This window comes from Phoca vitulina, unplaced genomic scaffold, assembly GCF_004348235.1.
Source record: "Phoca vitulina isolate PV1807 unplaced genomic scaffold, GSC_HSeal_1.0 scaffold118, whole genome shotgun sequence".
Taxonomy (NCBI): Eukaryota; Metazoa; Chordata; class Mammalia; order Carnivora; family Phocidae; genus Phoca; species Phoca vitulina.
Genome location: NW_022589821.1, coordinates 432,036 through 452,243, shown reverse-complemented (window position 1 = coordinate 452,243; position 20,208 = coordinate 432,036). Strand labels below are relative to the sequence as shown.

The 20,208-nt window shown below is 56.6% G+C and overlaps 1 protein-coding gene across 2 annotated transcripts in view; it reads left to right on the top strand.

The window, feature by feature from the left end:
* The window catches only part of IL6R (interleukin 6 receptor), a 41,733-nt gene that overhangs the window by 15,325 nt on the left and 6,200 nt on the right, over positions 1–20,208 (top strand). Inside the window, exons 2-10 of one of the 2 annotated variants that reach the window (XM_032398658.1) lie at positions 890–1,138; positions 1,550–1,673; positions 3,538–3,719; positions 3,988–4,154; positions 4,602–4,743; positions 13,861–13,907; positions 14,219–14,305; positions 15,058–15,127; positions 17,948–18,041. In XM_032398658.1, the coding sequence (XP_032254549.1) occupies positions 890–1,138; positions 1,550–1,673; positions 3,538–3,719; positions 3,988–4,154; positions 4,602–4,743; positions 13,861–13,907; positions 14,219–14,305; positions 15,058–15,127; positions 17,948–18,041 (1,162 nt within the window). The remainder of the gene's footprint in view (positions 1–889; positions 1,139–1,549; positions 1,674–3,537; positions 3,720–3,987; positions 4,155–4,601; positions 4,744–13,860; positions 13,908–14,218; positions 14,306–15,057; positions 15,128–17,947; positions 18,042–20,208) is intronic. The other variant, XM_032398660.1, reaches the window with a different exon arrangement.

Below are 20,208 nucleotides of genomic sequence, written 5' to 3'. Positions count from 1 at the left end.
GTCTTGTGAGCCCCAGCTGGGTATCTGCGTGCATTCATTCAGTCACTACCCCATCGTGTGTCGGGTGGGCCCCTGTCATGTGCCAGGCAGTGGGCCAGGCACTGAAATATAACACAAGAAAACAGGGTGTCGATTCTTGTGGCCTTAGAGTCTCGGAGAGAAGACAGATACAGACTTGGTAACCATATGGCAGCGTGTGATGGGTGACGAGGTGAGGAAGACCGCACCTGGTGGCGGCCTGATTCAGCTGGGGGTGAGGGAAGGCCTCAGGGAGGGGATATTGAGGCTGAGACCTGACATAGGAGGTCGTGTGGGGTGGGGGAGGGGCACTGTACCTTCTGAGGGGCGTGGGGAGAGATGAGGCCTGCAAGCGCTGGGGAGACGGGTGGCAGAAGGCCCTGTGAGCCAGGCCTCACGCTTGGAATTCATGCTGTGGACAGTGGCAGGCCCCTGAGGGGTTTCTTTTTTCTTTAAAAATTAATTTATTTTTATTTTTATTTATTTATACATTTTTAAAAGATTCTATTTATTTATGTGAAAGAGAGAGTGTGTGAGCATGGGGTGGGGGAGAGGCAGAGGGAGAAGCAGACTCCCCCCAGAGCAGGGAGCCTGATGCGGGGCTCGATCCCAGGACCCTGAGATCATGACCTGAGCCGAAGGCAGATGCTTAGCCAACTGAGCCACCCAGGCGCCCCAAGGGTTTTCTGACCGAGGGAGTTGGGTGGCCAGGGGCGGCTTCCGGAGGCCCCCTGGGGGCCGTGGCCTGGGCCAGCGGATGGGCTTGAGGGACGTGTGGTTCTGAAGCCCCTGGCTTCCCAGATCAGAAGCAAAGTCCTTCCCGGCTGCTGTAGGCTGCTATAGGCTTACCGAGTGTCTTCTCCCTCCGCAGAGGTGGTGAGCGATACGATGACCAGCCTGCCTGGGGCCAGTGTGACCCTGACCTGCCCGGGCGGGGAGCCGGGGGACAAGGCCACCGTTCACTGGCTGCTGGGGAACCGTGTGGCAGGCTCACACCAGAGCGGCTGGGCTGCCGTGGGAAGGAGGCTGCTTCTGAGGTCGGTGCAGCTCAGTGACTCCGGAAACTATTCATGTTACCAGGACGGCCGCCTGGCCGGAACCGTGCGTTTGCTGGTGGACGGTGAGTGCGAGCTCAGAGTGCTAGGAGACAGGTCCCAGCTGTCCCTTTAAATTCCTGTTATTTCCTTGGCCCAACAAATTCGGGGAAAGATCCACTGACGTCTGCCAGCAGTGAGATGGAGGAGCCTCCTCTTGGGTGGGGGCATCTGCCTGACGGGGACTCCACCCTCCCCCTGGCCTGAGTGCTTAGGGCAGAGGCCCGGGTAACAGCCTGCGGCCTGGGTTTGGGTGCTCCTTCCCAGCTTCACCCCTGTGCCCAGTGTCCCTGGTGGTCAATATGGTTAATTTTATTACCTTACCATTGTTGGGAAGATCGCGCGAGTGTGTGTGTTGGGGGGCTGCCGTTTGGCCTCGGGGCTGGCTGGCTGCAGGGCCATGCTCCCTCCTCACACCGGCTGTGCTCTCCCTTCAGTGCCCCCTGAGGAGCCCCAGCTCACCTGCTTCCGGAAGAGTCCCCTCAGCAAGGTAGTCTGTGAGTGGGGTCCTCGGCGCCCACCCTCCCCGACGACCAGGGCCACGTTACTGGTGAGGAAGTTGTGAGTATCCGGGCCGGGCTGTGTGTCCGTGTCTTCTCCATCCTTACTGAGGCCCCTCGAGGGCTGACGGCTCTCACTACAGCAAGTGGGCTTCTGGCCAGTGGTTCCCAGACTTCATCACTGGGAAGTCATCACTTTGGGATGGGGAGGAGGGAGTGGGGGACCTACCGAGAACTTGCCGGCTGGGCGGTGCTGCATTCATGACCACACAGTCTTGGGGAGGGAGGGGGTGTCGTTTTCCTTGTTTAACATGGTGGAGAGGCTGAGCTTGAGCCAGCCATGAACTTGCTTTAAGGTCATCTTGCTTGTAAGTGGCTCCGCTAGGAATCAGATCCCAGTCTGTCTGAGTTTATCCAAAATGTCAGGTTTGGGGTGTGCTCTGAAGAAGATGCAGAGGTGCCCCCCTGTGAGGGCAAGAGCTCCCCAGTAGTCTTGATGGTGGGAGCCTTTTGTCAGGCTCTTTCCCCTAGACAGGCCTTAGAGCAGTGGGCTGGGGCGGGGAGAGGGCGGGTGTAGGAGCCCAAGGCACCGCTGGGCCTGGGAGGAGCCCAGGACGGCTGTGAGGAGCAGGGAGCTGCAGAAAACACATGAGCCTCCGTCCCCAGCGCAGGGCCCCTCCGTCCAGGTGTCCGTAATGGAGTTTGAGCTGTGTCGTCAGTGTCAAAAATCTGAGCAGTGACTTCAGCAGGCGGTTGGTTTCCATGGTGTCTGTCTGCAGAGTTGTCAGGCCCGGTCTCCGTGCAGAACTGAGCACACTGTTCATCTGCAAAGGGCACCGCTGCCCATAGGGAGAACTGGAACCCTGCAGAACCCGAGCTGGGTTGTGGGTGTAATTGTCTGGGACCTGGAGGGTGTTTGTCCCCGGACAGGGTGTCCTGCACCGTGGCTGGCGGCTGCCCAGACTAGCCACAGAAAGCCGGTTCGGGTGACGCACCTCCCCTGTCCTGGACTGAGCAAGCGGGCGGGGAGCGGCACCTGGGGACCCTGTGCCTGGGCGGGGGGAGGTCCGCAGGCCCCGGGGAAGAGGTGTGTGCGTGCAGGTTACAGCCTCGCCCCACCGGGCTGGCTCACCCGTTCTTCCCCAGCACCTGCCCTGGGCTCGGTACTTACTGGGGCTGCTGGGGAGACGCCCATCCTCAAGCCCTCCCTGGCGACCCACCTCCTCAGCGTTGGGTGGGCTGGAGGCGCTAACTCCCCCTGGGAACGGAGGAGCAGGCTGCCCAGAGGGAAGGAGTTTGTTCTGGGCCCGGGGTCTACACCTGAGTCAGCAGTGATCTGTGGCCCCAGCGGCAGGGCGAGTGGCTGCGGCACTTCCCGCGCCCGCACATGTCGTAAGTGGGCCAGGTGGGGCCGCGTCTGACTCACCTTGAGTATCTGTGGCCACCCAGAAGTCTTTTCCGGGCCCATCGGCTGGAGATGCCCCCACCTCCTCGGGGAGCCTGCGGGCCCTGTGCTTGGCTGTTCCACTGGCTGTCCTCGCCCCCCGGGGGAAGGCGTTTCGTTAGAGGCTTGAGGCTGGGGATGGGGCCTCTCCGGACTCCTTGCGGCACCTGCATTGGGACGAGGCTGGGAGGCTCCCCCATCCAGTGCCTCAGGGGCCAAGTGTGCTCTTCAGCTCAGCATTTTGACTGGCCGGGCCAGGCAGTAACCTTGATGTCTCACTCCGTGGTCAGCGAACCCTAACAAACCCCTGTGACGTGGGTATTACTAATACTCCCACTTTCAAATGAGAAAACAGGCTTGGTGAGGTTCACAAGACCTACTAAGTGCTGCTGGGTGTGGAGCATTTTGTCTCCGTTCCCCTCGCCCACCCTGAGTAAGGGCAGACGCTGCTGGCGAGCCTGCCCTCACCCTGTGCCCACAGCCGGAGCAGCCCGCTGGGGGACTCCCAGGAGCCGTGCCTGTATGCCCAGGGGTCCCGGAAGTTCTCCTGCTTGCTGGAGGTCCCGGAGGGAGACAACTCCTTGTATGTCGTGTCCCTGTGCGTCAGCAACAGTGCTGGAAGCAAGTCCGGCAGACCCCACACGTTTGAGGGCTACGGAATCCGTGAGTAAGCTCTCCCGTACCCCAGCCCGGAGGCCCCCGTGCCCTCGGACAGCCCCTCACAGATGCTCGGGGGCGGGGCCGGGCGGGCCGGGGTTTGCTGAGCCGGTGCCCTTTGGGGCCTCCTCTGCCAGGGGCCTGGCAGGCGGACGGGGGCCCTGGCAAGATGGCACGGGGAAGTGGTCTGGGCGCTGGGGTGGGGTGCTGCCTGTTTCGGGGGGACGTGCACCACACTCGCTGCCGCATGGGAGCCTGCTCTCCTCCCCCACAGTGCAGCCTGACCCGCCTGCCAACGTCACTGTCACTGCTGTGGACGGAAATCCCCGCTGGCTCAGCGTCACCTGGGAAGACCCCCCCTCCTGGAACTCCTATTTCTACAGGCTGCAGTTCGAGCTCCGGTACCGGGCTGAACGGTCAAAGACGTTCTCCACGTGGATGGTAAATTCCTCTTTACTTCCGGACGGTAAAGTGTGGCGGGGTACTCAGGGCTCCTGGCACGGAGAACACGGTTCTGGGTGCTGCTCTGTGACTCAGCGTGCAGGCCTTGGGTGAGTCTCCGACTCCTCCTGAGCCCTAGTTGTCTCGCGCCGCAAATAGGAACGATGATCACAGGCCTGTCTGAGAGGACGCCAGGACCGCGGCCCGCACTTGGGCCACACGCGGGTCGAGGGCGTGGCCCGCAGGGTTGTGTGGGCGGGACTTACAGCTTCCACGGCCCGGCCCCGGGAGCCCCGTCGCGCCCTGAGGCTCCGAGCGTCTCTGTGCCTCCTGGAGCTCTCACTCCCTGGACCTGAGAGAGCATGCAGCCGAAGGGCAGGGTGGCCCAGGGCTGCCTGACCAGAGCCCCCGGGCCTCACCCCGCTGTCGCTGTGCCCCCGCCCGCAGGTCCAGGAGCTCCAGCACCACTGCATCATCCACGATGCCTGGAGAGGCATGCGGCACGTGGTGCAGCTCCGGGCGCGGGAGGAGTTCGGGCACGGCTCCTGGAGCGCCTGGAGCCAGGAGGCCACGGGCACCCCCTGGACAGGTACTGTGGTGGGCGTGGTGTGGTGGGCGTGGCGCGGATGTTTCAGCTTCGTCGCTATGTAGCAAGTCACCCCCAAAGCGGTGCTGAAATAGCAACCATGTATCCACTCAGGATTTTGGAAGGAAGCCAGGTAGGCAGCTCCCGCCGGGACCTGCGGGACCAGCTGCCGGTCCGACTCGCGGTGCTGGTGGCAGCTGGGGCCTTCGGCTCTCCCTGTGGCCGTCAGCTTCCTGCCGGCCACAGAGGCGCAGGCGGGGGAAGTCACTCCACAGCTTGATGGGAGGAACCACAAAGAATTTGTAGCTGGGTTTGGTGTACCACAGTTACTAAAAGATGTTAAAGGTGATAATAATTTCCTTTGGGGAATTACTGAAATTACTGTGCTTGATATAGAACATGAAAAATTCCACAAATGTATGAAAAATAATTATTATCAGTATCTTTACCACCTCGAGAAAACCAGCGAGAACATTTTAGTATGCTTCTTTCGTTTTTCTAAGTACATTTGTGTGTGTGTGTGTGTGTGTGTGTGTGGAGAATACTGTGAGCATTCTCATGTTATCAAATATTTTCCAAAAATGTGTTGTTTCGTAACTGCATGATTAATGTGTTTTTTTAACTGCTGAAAATTTTTTTTAAAGATTTTAAAATTTATTTATTAGAGAGAAAGAGAGAGAGATCATGAGCAGGGGGAAGGGGTAGAGCCCGATGTGGGGCTTGATCCCAGGACCCTGGGACAATCAGCTAAGCCGAAGGCAGACGCTTAATCACTGAGGCACCCAGGCACCCCCAAAATTCCATTTTGTTGGAAAGTTCTTTCTTTGTCTTTAAAAAATGTTGAATCATGGTAAAATATATGTAACTTAATTTTTACCACTGTAGCCATTTTTAAGTATCTATTCAGTGGTGTTAAGTAAAATCTTGCTGTTGTGCAGCCGTCCCCCATCCACTCCCAGAACTCTCCATCCTGCAGAACTGAAACTTTGTCCCCATCAGACATGGAGGGGACCACCTGCTCTCTGTCTCTGAGAGTCACTCCTCATGTAAGTGGAATCAAACGGTAGTTGCGTTTTGGAGACGGGTCTATTCCACATAGCGTGATGTCCTCCAGGTTCATCCGTGTTGTAGCAAGTGTCCGAGTTTCCTTCCTCTTTGAGGCTGAGAAATATTCGTGCACGATGGACCACGTGTTGCCTGTCCACTCATCTGTGGACAGACACTTGAGTTGCTTCCACTTTTTGGCTGCCGTGGCAGATGCTGTAGTGAACACTGCTGTACAAATATCTGTTTGGGGCCCTGCTTTCAGATCTTTTGAGTAAATACCCAGAAGTGAAATTGCTATGTCATACAGTAGTTCTATTTTTAATTTTTTGAGGAACTACCACACTGTTTTCCACCGTGGCTGCACCATTTTACATTCTCATCAGCAATGCCCAGGGATCCGATCACATCCTCCTCCACACTTGGGATTTTCTGTGTTTTGTGTGTTTGTTCTTTGATAATAGCATCCTACTGGGTGTGAAGTGGTATTGTGAGGTTGATTTGCATTTCCATAATGAATAGTGATGTTGAACATCTTTTTATGTGCTTCTGGCCATTTGTATGTCTTCCTTGGAGAAATGCCTGCTCAAGAAGAAAAGTTCTAGGGCGCCTGGGTGGCTCAGTTGGTTAAGCGACTGCCTTTGGCTCAGGTCATGATCCTGGAGTCCCGGGATCGAGTCCCGCATCGGGCTCCCTGCTCAGTGGGGAGTCTGCTTCTCCCTCTGACCCTCCTCCCTCTCATGCTCTCTATCTCTTATTCTCTCTCTCGCAAATAAATAAAATCTTGAAAAAAAAAAAAAGAAGAAAAGTTCTTTCCCATGTGAACCCCACCTTGTCTTCTGGAGACAAGGCTGCTGGTCTGCTCTCCCAAAGTTCTCTGGGATTCCCAGAGGACCCGCGTCTGCTCGGGTGTCTCTTCCCAGGCTGCTGTGTGGGATGGCCTATGGGTTCCTCACCGGTCTGCTACCTGTCTGCCACCTTCCTCTGAACCTGGTCTCCTTTGTGGGTGTCCCTCTTGAAATTACTGACGTGCCCCCCACAGTGGGAGACGGTGCAGCTGGGCCGCCTGGCCAGCACTGGGTCCCGTCTCTGTTCAGCTTCGAGCTGCTGGGCTTCTGTGCCTTGTTGGAGTGACCCTCAGAGGCTCGGACAGGACACATATCTCCTCCCATAAGCAGCTGAAGCATTTGAGAACCCCATCCTGTGCACATGTGGTTTTGGGGGGGTCCTCAAAGCCAGTGGCAAATATGCCCAAGAGAGAAACTGGCTGCCCCTCCCCCTGCTCCCCCGCCCCCCCCCCCCCCCCCCCGCCTGCTGAGGGCAGAGCCAGAGGAGCTTGGGTGGCTAATGTGAGGGGCTGAGGTTGGAGATCGGGGAGCACGTCTGGAGAGTGAGGTTTAGTGAGTTTTACTGACAGTGCAGTTCCTTGGCTGTTTGGGGCACCAGTGGGCTTCCCAACCCCCAGGACCTGAAGACGCAGGCTGTTCCTGCCTCCCAGCCTCAGCGTGGAGTTGGTCACCTCCGGGGGGCACGGGGCTTGTGGAAGCATGCTGGACCGGGGAGTCAGGCTGTAGGACCTCTCAGAGCCTCAGCCCTGCCATGTGTCGGGGGGGATGATGCTGTGATCTGTCTTATTCCCTTCGGAGAGTTGTTTGTTTTTAAAACAAGCTCTGGCCAGTTTTATTAAAGAAATACTTTGCATGATTTACTTTTCACCAGTCTGTTCTGGCCTGCCCCTTGTGATAGCAGACTTGTCTGGATCTGCGGCAGCTGGGTGTGCTCTCTGCGCTCTCTTCCACGCGAGCTGCCCCTGGCGTGGTGGGCCCCAGCGTGGGCTGACGTGCATGGTGCCTTGTTCCCCGTGACCCCGGGCCAGGCAGGTGCTGACGAGGACGACCAGTCTCTCTCTGCCTGTCTGCTCCTCTTCAGGGTCTGCTTGGGGCCGGGCACATACTGTCCCCTTTTCCTGAAATGTTGGAGCCTACAGATGATTGACTCCAGTGACTTTTTTGTTCCCCACCCCAAGGGCAACCCTCAAGATGGCCAGGACGGAGACCCCTTGCAAAAGTTTTTATGAGCGCAAAGAGAAAACATCCTTCAGGAATAGTGGTGCATCCGCAGCTGGGGCTGTTAGTGATACAGTGTTGCTTCGTTCCTGGGGTGACAGGAGGCAGGCTGGGGGTGTCCCGGGATCACTACCCTGGACTCCAACCCGGAGCCGCTCAGGTGGGATGGGCGGTGTGGAGAAACTTTCCCAGTGGTTGTGGAATGTGCAGGGGGCGTTTGCCCGACTGTAGTGTTGGCAGGCTGCGGGGCCCCCAGCTCCTGGGGGGCCCAGAGAGAGCAGGAAAAGCTTCATGGAGGAGGTTTTTGAGTCGTGTGGTGGAGGGTGTGTGGGAGTGTCCCCACAGAGATGGGGATTATGGCTGTCTGTGTGGCGGGTGGAAAGGGGGCTTTGGGGAGGCTGGAACACAGGTGTGAGAGTCACAGGACTGGGCGGGGCAGGTGCAGCGGACCTTGGAAAGCCTGCTTGAGGGTGGGGTGGGGGGTGGAGGGTGGAGAGGGCTAGGGGGGCCGCTCCAGCCAGTAAGGCCTTCACCCCTGACAGCACCTGATGCATGGAGAACTGCCCCTGATGTCTGGCCGGAAGGAGGGTCACAGCGTGGAGGCCAGTCAGCCTCTCTCACCAGTGGGAGGGCTTCTCCAGACCCCTCCTCCCTCAGCTCTCACGGGGTGACCTTGAGTGAGCCTGGGCTCCCCAGAGCCCCTCTGCAAAGAGAGTGTGGGCCGGGGGCCTGGGAAGCCCATGAGGATAAGCGGGTTATGTCTTGTTGCTCACAAACCCTTCGACCCCCTCACACACTGCTCACCCGCTCACCCACGCTCAGGAAACAAGTAGCACCGAGCGGCCTTGGGGTGCCCTGAGCTCAGACCCTCCAGCCCCCCGCTTCTGTCCCAAGAGGGAAAGTCTGCACCTTCAAGAGCCCCTGGGCATGCGTTTCTGGAGAGACTGTGCCCGTTGCGCTCAGCGCCGCTCCTGACAGGCCCTCTCCCCATGCCTGGCCCCTTGCTTGCCGCCCTCCAGCAGGCCTGAAGCGGGCCTGGCCGCACATGCATGTGCACACACACGCGCACCCAGCCCGGCCACGCACACACACGCGCACGCACACCCGGCCCGGCCGCACACGCACGCACACCCGGCCAGGCCGCACACACACGCGCACCCAGCCCGGCCACGCACACACACGCGCACGCACACCCGGCCAGGCCGCACACGCACGCACACCCGGCCTGGACGCACACGCACGCACACCCGGCCCGGCCGCACACGCACGCACACCCGGCCTGGATGCACACGCACGCACACCCGGCCTGGACGCACATGCATGTGCACACACACACGCACACCCAGCCAGGCCGCACACGCACGCACACTCGGCCTGGCTGCACACGCACGCACACCTGGCCTGGCCGCACATGCATGTTCACACACACACGCACACCTGGCCTGGCCGCACACGCACGCACACCCGGCCTGGCCGCACACGCACGCACACCCGGCCTGGCCGCACATGCATGTGCACACACACACGCACACCCGGCCCGGCAGCAGTCACCAGTGCGCCGCTCTAACTTGCCAGGTCCTGGGCCCTGGGATTCCGCTGTCTTTGGGGACCATATAAGGTTGCCAACTTTTAATTTTGCTAAGTAAGGACATAAACAGTTAAGTAAAAACTAGCTATTGACATTTACTGTTACCATTATTTCATAAAAGAAGGGAGGGCCGCGTGGGCCGCGTGGGTGTCCTGCGGCCTCTGGGTGGGTTTTCCGCTTTGGCCGCAGAGCAGCGGGCTTCCCTGTAGACCAGCGGGGGTGACTGACTGCTCCCCAGGAGCAGCTCCTCCCTGAGGGTGTGGTGTCTGCTCGGAGGGGAGCAGTGATTGACGTTCTGGCGGGTGGTTTGCACGTGTGAAGCAGTGAGGGAACCCCGAGTGGGAAGCTGTGCCGGAAGCCCGCCCCCGTGCCCCCTTCCTGCTCGGGCACTGGGGTTCGTCCCTCTCTCCCAGTCACCTCACCTCTCTGCCACCACCCTCCGCCTCTTTTTCTTTCTTTTTCTGCTTTTTATTCTTGGCTCACTCCTGTTTCCCTCTGTACTCCTGCCCCCGAGCCCTGCCCTTAACTGCTCATAATATACAAACAGTTAGAAAAAAATGTTTTCTGTTCTCTGCCCCCCCATTTTTTATCTATATTGAAATGTAATCGGCATATAACATGGTATTAGTTTCAGGTGTACACCTTAATGATTTGATATTTATGTTGCTGAATGGTGATCACATTAAGTCTGCTTAGCATCCGTTACCACGCATAGTTACAAATTTCTTTTTGTTGTGATGACGACTTTTAAGGTCCACTCTCCTAGCAACTTTCAAATATGCAATGCAGTACTATTAGTCATGGTCATCATGCTGGGCATCACATCCCCGGGGCCCGTTATGTTCTTTGTTCCTAATGCTGAGAGTCAGGTCAGTGTTTAAGCAAATATTAATGTGCCAAGCGGGCGCTCCTTTCAGCATAGGTGTGTCTGGGAGGAAGCCAGCCGCCTTGCTCGGAATGTCTAGGAGATGTTCAGTGTCTTGGTCAAGATCATTTACCTGTCATGAAGGCCTCTGCCATCTTTTATATTGCATTTCTCTATCCTAAAACCCAAGCAAATGAACTCAAACCTGTCCTCAAGTTAATGGAAATGAGTTTCTTGTTTTAAAAACTCGTGTGGAGGGCGCCTGGGTGGCTCAGTTGGTTAAGCAACTGCCTTCGGCTCAGGTCATGATCCTGGAGTCCTGGGATCGAGTCCCACATCGGGCTCCCTGCTCAGCGGGGAGTCTGCTTCTCCCTCTGACCCTCCCCCCTCTCATGCTCTCTCTCTCTATCTCATTCTCTCTCTCAAATAAATAAATAAAATCTAAAAAAAAAAAAAAAAAACTCGTATGGAAAAAAAGAAAAAAACCCTCACATGTGGTCTATTAACCTTGTCATTCATTCATTTTGTTATGAATATACCTCCTCTAATCTTGGAAATATTCCATACAAGGAACACACGCAGCGGCAGCTACATTTAATGTTTCTAATAGTCTTCCCTAAGTGCTTTTCCATAATAGAAATTTTACTAACTACACAGTTTTTCAGAAAGATGTGTTAAGTTCTAGGTTCACAAAGATGAGTAAGATAGAGTCTCTGAATCTGAGGAATGCTCAACCTAGAGATGGTTTTAAAAATAAAAAAAAAAGGGGCGCCTGGGTGGCTCAGTCGTTAAGCGTCTGCCTTCAGCTCAGGTCATGGTCTCAGGGTCCTGGGATCGAGCCCCGCATCGGGCTCCCTGCTCAGCAGAAAGCCTGCTTCTCCCTCTCCCACTCCCCCTGCTTGTGTTCCCTCTCTCGCTGTGTCTCTCTCTGTCAAATAAATAAATAAAATCTTTAAAAAAAAAAAAAAAACCCAGGGGCATCTGGGTGGTGCGGTCAGATAAGCGTCTGACTTGATCTCGGTTCAGGTCGTGATCTCAGGGTCAGGAGATCGGCGAGCTCCATGCTCAGCCAGGAGTCTGCTGGAGATTCTCTCTCTCCCTCTGCCCCTCCCCCTGCTTGTGCTCTCCTCTTCAACTCTCCAATAAATAAGTTAATCTTAAAAAAAAAAAAAGTTCATTCTGAGAGCCTGAAAGACTTGCTTCTTACAAAATTTTGGACAAGTTCTTTAACCTTCCCGTGCCTCAGTTTCCCCATCTGTAAAGTAGGGAAATCATGATACTGTCTCAGTATTGTTGTGGAGACTACACAGATTGATCCATGCCAGGTGGGGAGATTGGCATGTAGTAGGCGCTCAGAAATGCTGGAGATCATTACAGTTGGTGTGGTTTTGTTGCCACGAGTCACTTCCAGGCACACGGGGGCCTGTGGCTGTCCGTTCCTTCCCCTCCTTCACCCAACATGCCAGCTGAAGGGAGGCTTTAGGAAATATGAAATACTTCTGCCGAAACAGAAAAAAATATGTGCTCCCTTTCTGAGCCTCGGTGTCTTTGTGAGATGGAGCTCACAGCGAGCGCCACACGGGGCCTGGGAGCCTGCGGTGGACGGAGCCTCGGGCCGAGGAGCCTGGATCTGCAGAGAGCTGCCCACAAAGGCCGGTGCTAGCTTTCCTAGTAGCAGTCGTCTAACGTCCCTCGAGCCCGGGTCTCTTCGTCTGCCCAATGAGATGGTTATAGTCACAACAACGCAGCAGTTGCTTTACCCTCCATCTCTGGGGACACGATGGTCTGAATCGGGTCCCCATGGTCATCTCGGGAGTTTCTAAAAAGTCTTATTATGTAAGACTTAATTTTCTTATGCATTAGAAAAATTGTATTCATTCTGGGTTGAGATAAAATTTCCACTTATACCCAGAAATCTAAGCCATCAACAGTTAAACATCCTTCTCTGGACCACATGCCATGTTGGGGATCAGAGCTGAGGGTAGAAACTGGATGGGTCTCCCCTTCTAACTGAACATCTCTCTGGATTTGGAGAGCCTTTAAAACCCCCTGATGTCTGGGTCCCATCCCCGAGATTCTGAGGCCGTAGGTCAAGGATGGGACCCCAAAGCCCACAGATGATGCTGAGTGTGGCTGAGTGTGGGAGGCCCTGGATCCAATGGCCATCTGGGGTCAACTGTATCCCCTGGGTAGGGCTGCCCCCGACTCCTGGTTTTCGCTTCCGTTCGTGCCCCGTACCCTTTGCTCATCCTTCAGTCACCCCTGCTGTGAGTCTACCTGTTCTTGGCTAGGGAGGAACACCAAGGAATCAGGCTGCGTCCTTCCCAGTCCCCGAGGCTAGTTTGGGGCTGATCTGCTGTGTGATCTCGGACAAGTTGCTTTCCCACTCTGGGACTCTGTTTCCTCTGTACAGTGGGGAGGGTGAGCGTGCTCTGGTGTCCGATCCAGGCTGCTAGTGTGTGGTTTCCTCCCCTCCTGGGGACGGCACGGTCCTGCTGGACATTCTCTCCCAAGCAGAAAGCAGTACCGCCTTCTCCTCTGTCCCTTCGTCTACTCCTGCTTCAGAGAGGCTCCACCTCTTTGTGTAAACCATTTCTGTGGTATTTTTAACTTCTTGATGGAAAAATGATGGACTGAAAAGAAAATATTTTAAAATCCAGAGCATTCTACCCTTTGCCTGTCACAGCTCAGCTCTGAGTCCCTTGGGCTCACACTTGCCACAGAGCCTGGCCTTGCATTCGTGCTCTTGCTTCGATGCTTGACCTCCTGCTGCTGGGGGTGGAGGGGCGGTTTCTGCAGAAATAATGCTCTGGCGGGGGGGGTGCTCCTGTGTGTGCCCGAACCATGTCCCTTCTTGGGCCAAGCCTACCAAACCCACCCAGGCAGATGAGAACTTGTTTAAATATTTTTTATTGCAAAAAGGTGAGTAGGCAACATTAAAATGTTAACAATGCTTATATCTGGTGATGTGTCCTTGTGTTTTTTCCCTCCTGTGTGTGAATATATGTTATGGTGTATAGTATAATACTCAATAAATAATGATATAAATACGTTTCTTTAGGGACTTTGGATCAGACCACATGAGCCTTTCTTTGTCTTGTGTTTTTCATACATTATGTCCTCAATGTTTCTCTAATTTATTTATTTATTTTAAAGATTTTATTTGCGAGAGAGAGAGAGAGAGAGAATGTGAGCAGGAGGAGGGGTAGAGGGAGAGGGAGAGAGGGAATCTTAAGCAGGCTCCACTCTGAGTGTGGAGCCCTATGTGGGCCTCAATCTCAGGACCCTGAGATCATGATCTGAGCCGAAACCAAGAGTGGGACACTTGACTGACTGCGCCACCCAGGCAACCCTTTTCTAATATATTTTTAAAGACTATTGCAACATATGGGTATATCCTCATTTATATAACCAATCCCTTGGGGTTGACTACTTGGTTATTTCTAACGTAAAGCTCTCTTAAATAACACGGCAATGAGCTCTTCTCTGCTTCTGAGGCCCGTCAGACGGGACTTCAGGGTCGGTGGATCATTAATAGTGAGTCTTCTTCCCCACAGAATCCAGGAGCCCTCCAGCTGAGAGCGAGGTGTCGTCCTCCACGCAGGTGAGCTCGTGTTCTCGTAAGGGGTCAGGGTAGCAGCACCCGGGGGTGGGGACTGTGGGCTGGCACCAGACCGAATTTGGTTCAGATCCCAGCTCTGGCACTTACTGGAGCTGTGGCCGTGGACGTTACTGTCGTCTTCAAGCCTCTGTAAAACGGGGTGAGGGCAGTTCCGTCGTCCCAGATCTGTTGTGGCCAGGGTGGCGCGTGGAGCGGTGCTGGCCTGGCCTGCAGAACCCCTGGGTCTCGCGGCTTCTGTCTCACCTCCGGACTGGTGGACACCACTGAGGGCCTCGCTTGCGACTCCAATTCAGTTCATCCGAGCCCTTCCTCTGTGCGCTCCTGGTGTCTTAATTTTCTGGAAAGAGGATTACCTCCGAAGCTGCTTAACAAATCTTTGGGTAATCCAGTTTCCCATCCAACTGCATGTCCTCCTGTGGTCCTCAATCCCCTAAAGGCCAGCTGAGCTGCGAGGCTCAGCGCCTCCTGGAGCTAGGCGGCCCGGGGAGGGAGCCCGGGGCCTTGCTCCTTACCCATATCTGCAGGGCTGTCCGGGCACCAGCAGAAGCAGCTCCCGGGGGAAGCCTATGCGGTGCGGCCACATCACTCCCACCCGAGCCAGGGTGTGGGGACAGATGCTCGCTGGGGGCTGGCCCAGCTGTGCTCTGCTCTGGGCTTGCACCTGCAGTCTTGTTCCATCCTGATGATAACGACGTTCAGAGCCAGGATGGCTATGCCTAGAAGGGAAGAAAGTGACACCCACAGGGGTTCCAAAATCTGCCCAAGGTCACAGAGCTAGTGAGTGTGGGCCCAGGATTCTAGTCTGTGGTTTTCCCAGGACATGGTGGCGCGTACGCCCTGGCGTGGGACCTGGGGGACAGTGCTGCGTTCGCCTGTCTGTTGAGTATCTCCTCTGGGGACGGTGCTGCGCCCCCGGCTCTTGGTGGAGAGGCAGACAGGAAGAAGTCCCACCTTGAGTAGGCAAAGTGTAGCACAACTAGTGTAAATAAGAGTGCAGATGCTGAGTGTGTCAGGTCAGAATGGAGAGGTCCCTGAGACAGAGGGCAGATGGTCTTGGAGGGGGTGCCTGAGCTGGGGCCCAAATGATGGTGGGATCTGCAGGAACCGGCTGACGGGGGACTCTCTCTTTTAGGCACTGACTACTAACAAGGACAATGAAAGTAGTCTCTCTAAAAATCCTGCAAATGCAACCAGCCTCCCAGGTAAGGACCGGGTATTTTTTCTGGTGGTCTAAGGGGCACAGAATGCTTCTCTGACTTGGAAATGTTGCCAGAAGGCCAGTCCGCAGAAGGAAAGGGGCAACGGCAGAAATGCTGAGGGAACCATAAGCAGAGTGGCGCAGACCAGTGAAACGTCCCTCAGTTGGCCCAGAATACGAATACACGTGCCACAGACAACGTTACTGGAGTCTGAAATGGAAAACGTATTGAGGGAAGCCTTTATTTTGGGCGCCCTTGACTCCAGGGCTCTGCTTCCCTATTACCTGCGAGACCAGGAGAGCTTACCAACATCTGCACCAGGAAGAGTCACGGGTCTGCCCTACGTGCGGGCCTCCTGGGGCCTGGACTCTGGAGCCTCAGCCCTGGGGCAGCCGCGTCTGACGGCTCTTGGCATTCTGAGGAGGCCCTTGGCCTCTGCCCCCACGCAGGCCGCCCAGGCCCGCATCCCGGGGGCAAGCCCTGCTAACTGCCTGGGGCTGGGGACTCAAGGCGAGTGAGCCCCTCCCCCCTGTCTCCCGGGCCTGTGCTGTGCGGGGGCGGGGCGGGGGGGGGGGGGCCCTCAGGCTCAGACAAAGAGGCCCGTGTAAGTTAACAGAGGGCTGGGAGACAGGCCAAACAGAGGCGGACATAGAGCAAAGGGCAGCTTAGAGATAACAGAGGGCATGTCCAGTTGGGGGAATCACAGAAGGTTCTGTGGCCTTGAGTGGTGTGTGGGGGGAGGGGAGGCTAGGGTGCCGGCTCCAGGGCTGTGGTGGGGGAGGGGCCCTCGCAGGATGAGCTCATCTAGCCCCATCTCTGTAAAAGGCTGTCTGTGGGCTGATGACTCCCAAATTCAGATCCCGCGTCTGATAACCCAGTCAACTATCCAACGGCCTGGATGACGTGTCCACTTGGTGTGATGCTCACTAGAAATCTCAAACTTGGGTCTGAAACAGACCCTCGATGCCACCTCCCCTTGCCGGGCCAAACCTGTTCTTCTCCATCCTCCTCATCTTTTTTTTTTTTTCGTTTAAAGATTTTATTTTATTTTATTTTTAAAGATTTTATTTATTTATTTGAGAGAGAGAGAATGAGAGAGAGCACATGAGAGGGGGGAGGGTCAGAGGGAGAAGCAGACTCCCTGCCGAGCAGGGAGCCCGATGCGGGACTCGATCCAGGGACTCCAGGATCATGACCTGAGCCGAAGGCAGTCGCCCAACCAACTGAGCCACCCAGGCGCCCTAAAGATTTTATTTACTCATTTGAGACACAGAGATACAGAGAGAGAGAGAGAGAGAGCATGAGCAGGGAGAGAGGCAGTGGGAGAGGGAGAAGCAGGCTTCCCGCTGAACAGGGAGCCCGATGCAGGACTTGATCCCAGGACCCCAGGATCATGACCTGAGCCGAAGGCAGATGCTTAACCATCTGAGCCACCCAGGCGCCCCTCCATCCTCCTCATCTTGGTAACTGGCACACATTCGCTGGGTTGCTCAAGCTGGAGGGGGGTTGGGGGCAGGCATGCTCCCTCTTCTACCCCCGCCCGTGTCCAGTCCCTTAGCGGAGACACATCCGGGAGCTGCCCCTCTCACCACCGCCGGCACCTGGGCCCTCCGCCACTGCCTCTCCCCTGCCCTGTGGGACTTCAGGAGCTGCCTGCTGGTCTCCCGGCTTTCACTGTTAACCCCCAACAGACTCTTTTCTGACCAGCAGCCAGAGTGACTCTGAGATCACAAGTCCAAGCTCTGGTCTCTGTGGGGTCAGGCCCCCATCCTTAGACCTCGTCTCTCCCATTCTCCCTGTCACTCACTCTGCCCTCCTTGCTCTTCAGCACATGCCCACCTCAGGGCCTTTGCACATACTGCTTTGCTCTGCCTGCATGCTCTTCCTCCAGCCTCCACTAGGTCAGCTTCTTTACACATCCAGGTCTCTGCTCAGATGCCCCCTTGTCAGGGGACCTGTCCCAGCCACCCCGTCTGATGGAGCTCCCCTGCTGTCACTCTGTTCTTCCTCTGATTTTCACTGTCACTACTGAGGTCATATTACACATTCATTTGTTTGTCTTTCCCGTGATTAGAATGTAAGATCCAGGGGCTCCTGGGCGGCTCGTCGGTTGAGTGTCCGACTCTTGGTCTCAGCTCAGGTCTTGGTCTCAGGGTTGGGAGTTCAAGCTCCACATTGGGCTCCATGCTGCTTGGGGACCAAGTGGAGGGACAGATAAGACATGACACCCCATTGGAGAAAACCTGGTTTATTTTTATTTTTTAAAGATTTTATTTATTTATTTGACAGAGAGAGACACAGCGAGAGAGGGAACACAAGCAGGGGGAGTGGGAGAGGGAGAAGCAGGCTCTCCGCTGAGCAGGGAGCCCGACGTGGGGCTCGATCCCAGGACCCCGGGATCGTGACCTGAGCCGAAGGCAGATGCTTAACAACTGAGCCCCCCAGGCGCCCTGAAAACTTGATTTAACCCGAGTTCCTGACGTTGTCCTCAGTGGGGCTGCCACTGGTGACATCCCGGAGCCTTCGGTGTCTTGCACCCCCTGTGCCTTGTGGGGACAGGCTGAACCCCACTAGGAAGGCCGCGCTGAGTGGGCGTCTGCGGCCGGCCACAGGAGCTTGGAAGCTCGGAGCGGCTCCAGGTGGTGCGGTCCTGGGGTCAGATTGGCTGGGGCCGGGACGCTGGTCAGCCCTTCGCGCGGCCCGCTGGCTCGCAGAGCATTTCCTCCTCTAGGACGGAGGTTCCTTTGCGGCTTTGGACTGTACCAGCTGAGTGGTTTCTCTCCCTCTTCCTGCTCCTGTTTCTCCTCGTCTTCCTTCTCCTAGTGCAAGACTCTTCTTCGGTGCCGCTGCCCGCCTTCCTGGTGGCCGGAGGAAGCCTGGCCTTTGGGACACTCCTGTGCATCGGCGTCGTCCTGAGGTGAGCGGGGCTGGGGTGGCCGGGGGGCACCCTCCTCCTCCTCGGGCTGATTTGGGGTATATTAGGGGAGGAACTGACGAGATTGGATGACACATTAGATGAGGAGAAGGAAAGGGGGTGAGTCAGGGTGCCCCTCGAGTCTCCAGCCTCGGCAGCTGGGCGGATGGCGGTGTCAGTCCCGCGGAGACTGGGGGGCGACGGGGGGGCAGTGATTCTGCTTGGGGGCGTGGAGTTTGAGGTGCCTGTGAGAAGCCCGGGCGGACATGTTTGGTAGACGGTTCGGATCACTGCCGGTGAGTAGGGGGGACGCGCATGAGGCCGTGACAGTCCCTGTGGAATTCAGAGGTTGAAAACTTGTGTGGACGCAGTGGGACCGGGAAGCCTGCTTGATAGAAGCGGAGGGGGCGGCGTCTGTCAGACACCGAGGAGGCCCCGCAGGCTCGGGGGCTGCCGTGTGATATGACCTTGCCTGTCCTCCAAGAGCCACATACTGACGTGGTTGTAGGGCCACGTGAGAAACGCCACGGAAGTCTGTGAACAGGCAAGTCCGAGGTGCCTGGCCAGACCCCCTTGGGAATATCCCACAGCTCAAAACAAGCAGACCTAGAGGGTCACCTGTCAGTGCTCTGTCCAGGCCTGTCCTCCAGCGCCGGTGAGTTGGCGCCATGCCCGCGTTGCTCCATCTCTCTCTCTCTCTCTCCTGTTGGCCATTGGTTTTGTCCCTGTTCCCAAGCTTGCAGGGACGTCAGCCAGCCGTGCTCCTCCCACGGGGGCAGTAAAGAACACGCCCGGTGCTCACGACTGTAGTGCAGGACCCTGCGGTTTTGCACGTGCCGAAGACCTAAAGGAGGTCAGGCCGGGCCCTCGGCGGAGAGAGTACGAGCGCAGGAGGACCCTCAGTCTGTCCCTCCTTCTTCTCCCTCATGTGTGGCTTTCCGGGGTTCTCGTGGTGACTGTGAGGGGTGTCTGGGGAGGAAGGGGTAGAGAGACTTCCCCACTCGTGGGATCCCCACAGAGACTCTGAGCCAGCTCTGCCACCAAGGTGGTCTGGGTTGGAAGATGAACGAGGTGACATCTCAAACGGTGTTCAGGGTTGTGTCCACTCTGATTCCCCAGTGAAGAGGCGAGCAGCGTGTGCAGGAAACGAGGCTCCGGGTGTGTGGAGGTCACTCCGTGGAGGGGCTGAGAGCTCACTGTCTTGTGGGGACCAGGGAGGGGCCGTGCCAGCGTGCCGCGTTCTTCCTCCTGCCTTCCGAGGGACCCACCGCAGACCCGACAGAGTCCCTGGCAGGGTTTCCACTGGGCAGATGAGGAGTCGGGAGCTGGGAGGCTCGGGGTAATGACAGCTGGTGCTGAGAAAGCCGACTCCAGCCCAAAGCTCGTGCTCTTGGGATAGGGCCTTACGGGTCCATTTGTCAGATTCTTTAATTTTACAAGTGAGGAAACAGCTCTGAGAGGTGAGATGACTTGCCCCAGGATGCGAGCTTGTTACTAGCAGAGCCAGGACTAGAACCCGTGGCCCCAGAGCCCCTGCCCACCAGGCTGGCCTGCTGTCGGCTAGCAGGTGGGCCCAGTGGCCTTGAGAACACGCCGCGCCGTCTCCGCGTGCTGTGGGGCTGCCGGTGGGGAAGCGTTAGGTTGGGACTGACCACCCCGTTCCTCGTGAACCTTGTTTGCTGATCTGCGGACGGTGCGTGGACACGGGCTGCTTGCTACGCAGCCGGCGCCCTGGAGACGCGGACGGGCCGAAGGCCCTGTGTGGACGCTCGTCAGCAGTTTGTCTCCCAGCCTGGCGAGGTTCCGTTTTCTCTCGTGTTAAGCAAATGTATTTGGGAACAGGCCAGTTATTTCAAGTGATGTCCCCAAAGCCCACATGTGGAGAAAGGTGTATAAACTTGGGGAAGCTGGGAATTTGGGAGAGCCGGGGCAGCCGCCGGGTGCCACGTCACGGCAGGTGGAACGCGGCAGGCCGGCCGACACACAGCCTGCCCGCCCGTCATACCGTGTTTTTCTGGGTAATACATTTATTGTGCGTCTTAAGCAAAGCATAGTATCTCCTAAAATTTTCCCACCATTATTAGTGACAATTAAAAAACATTTAAATGTGCCTTTGGAAACAGGTGTGGCAGCTTCTGAAGCGGGTGTTCTCACTTGGGCCGGTTCCCCC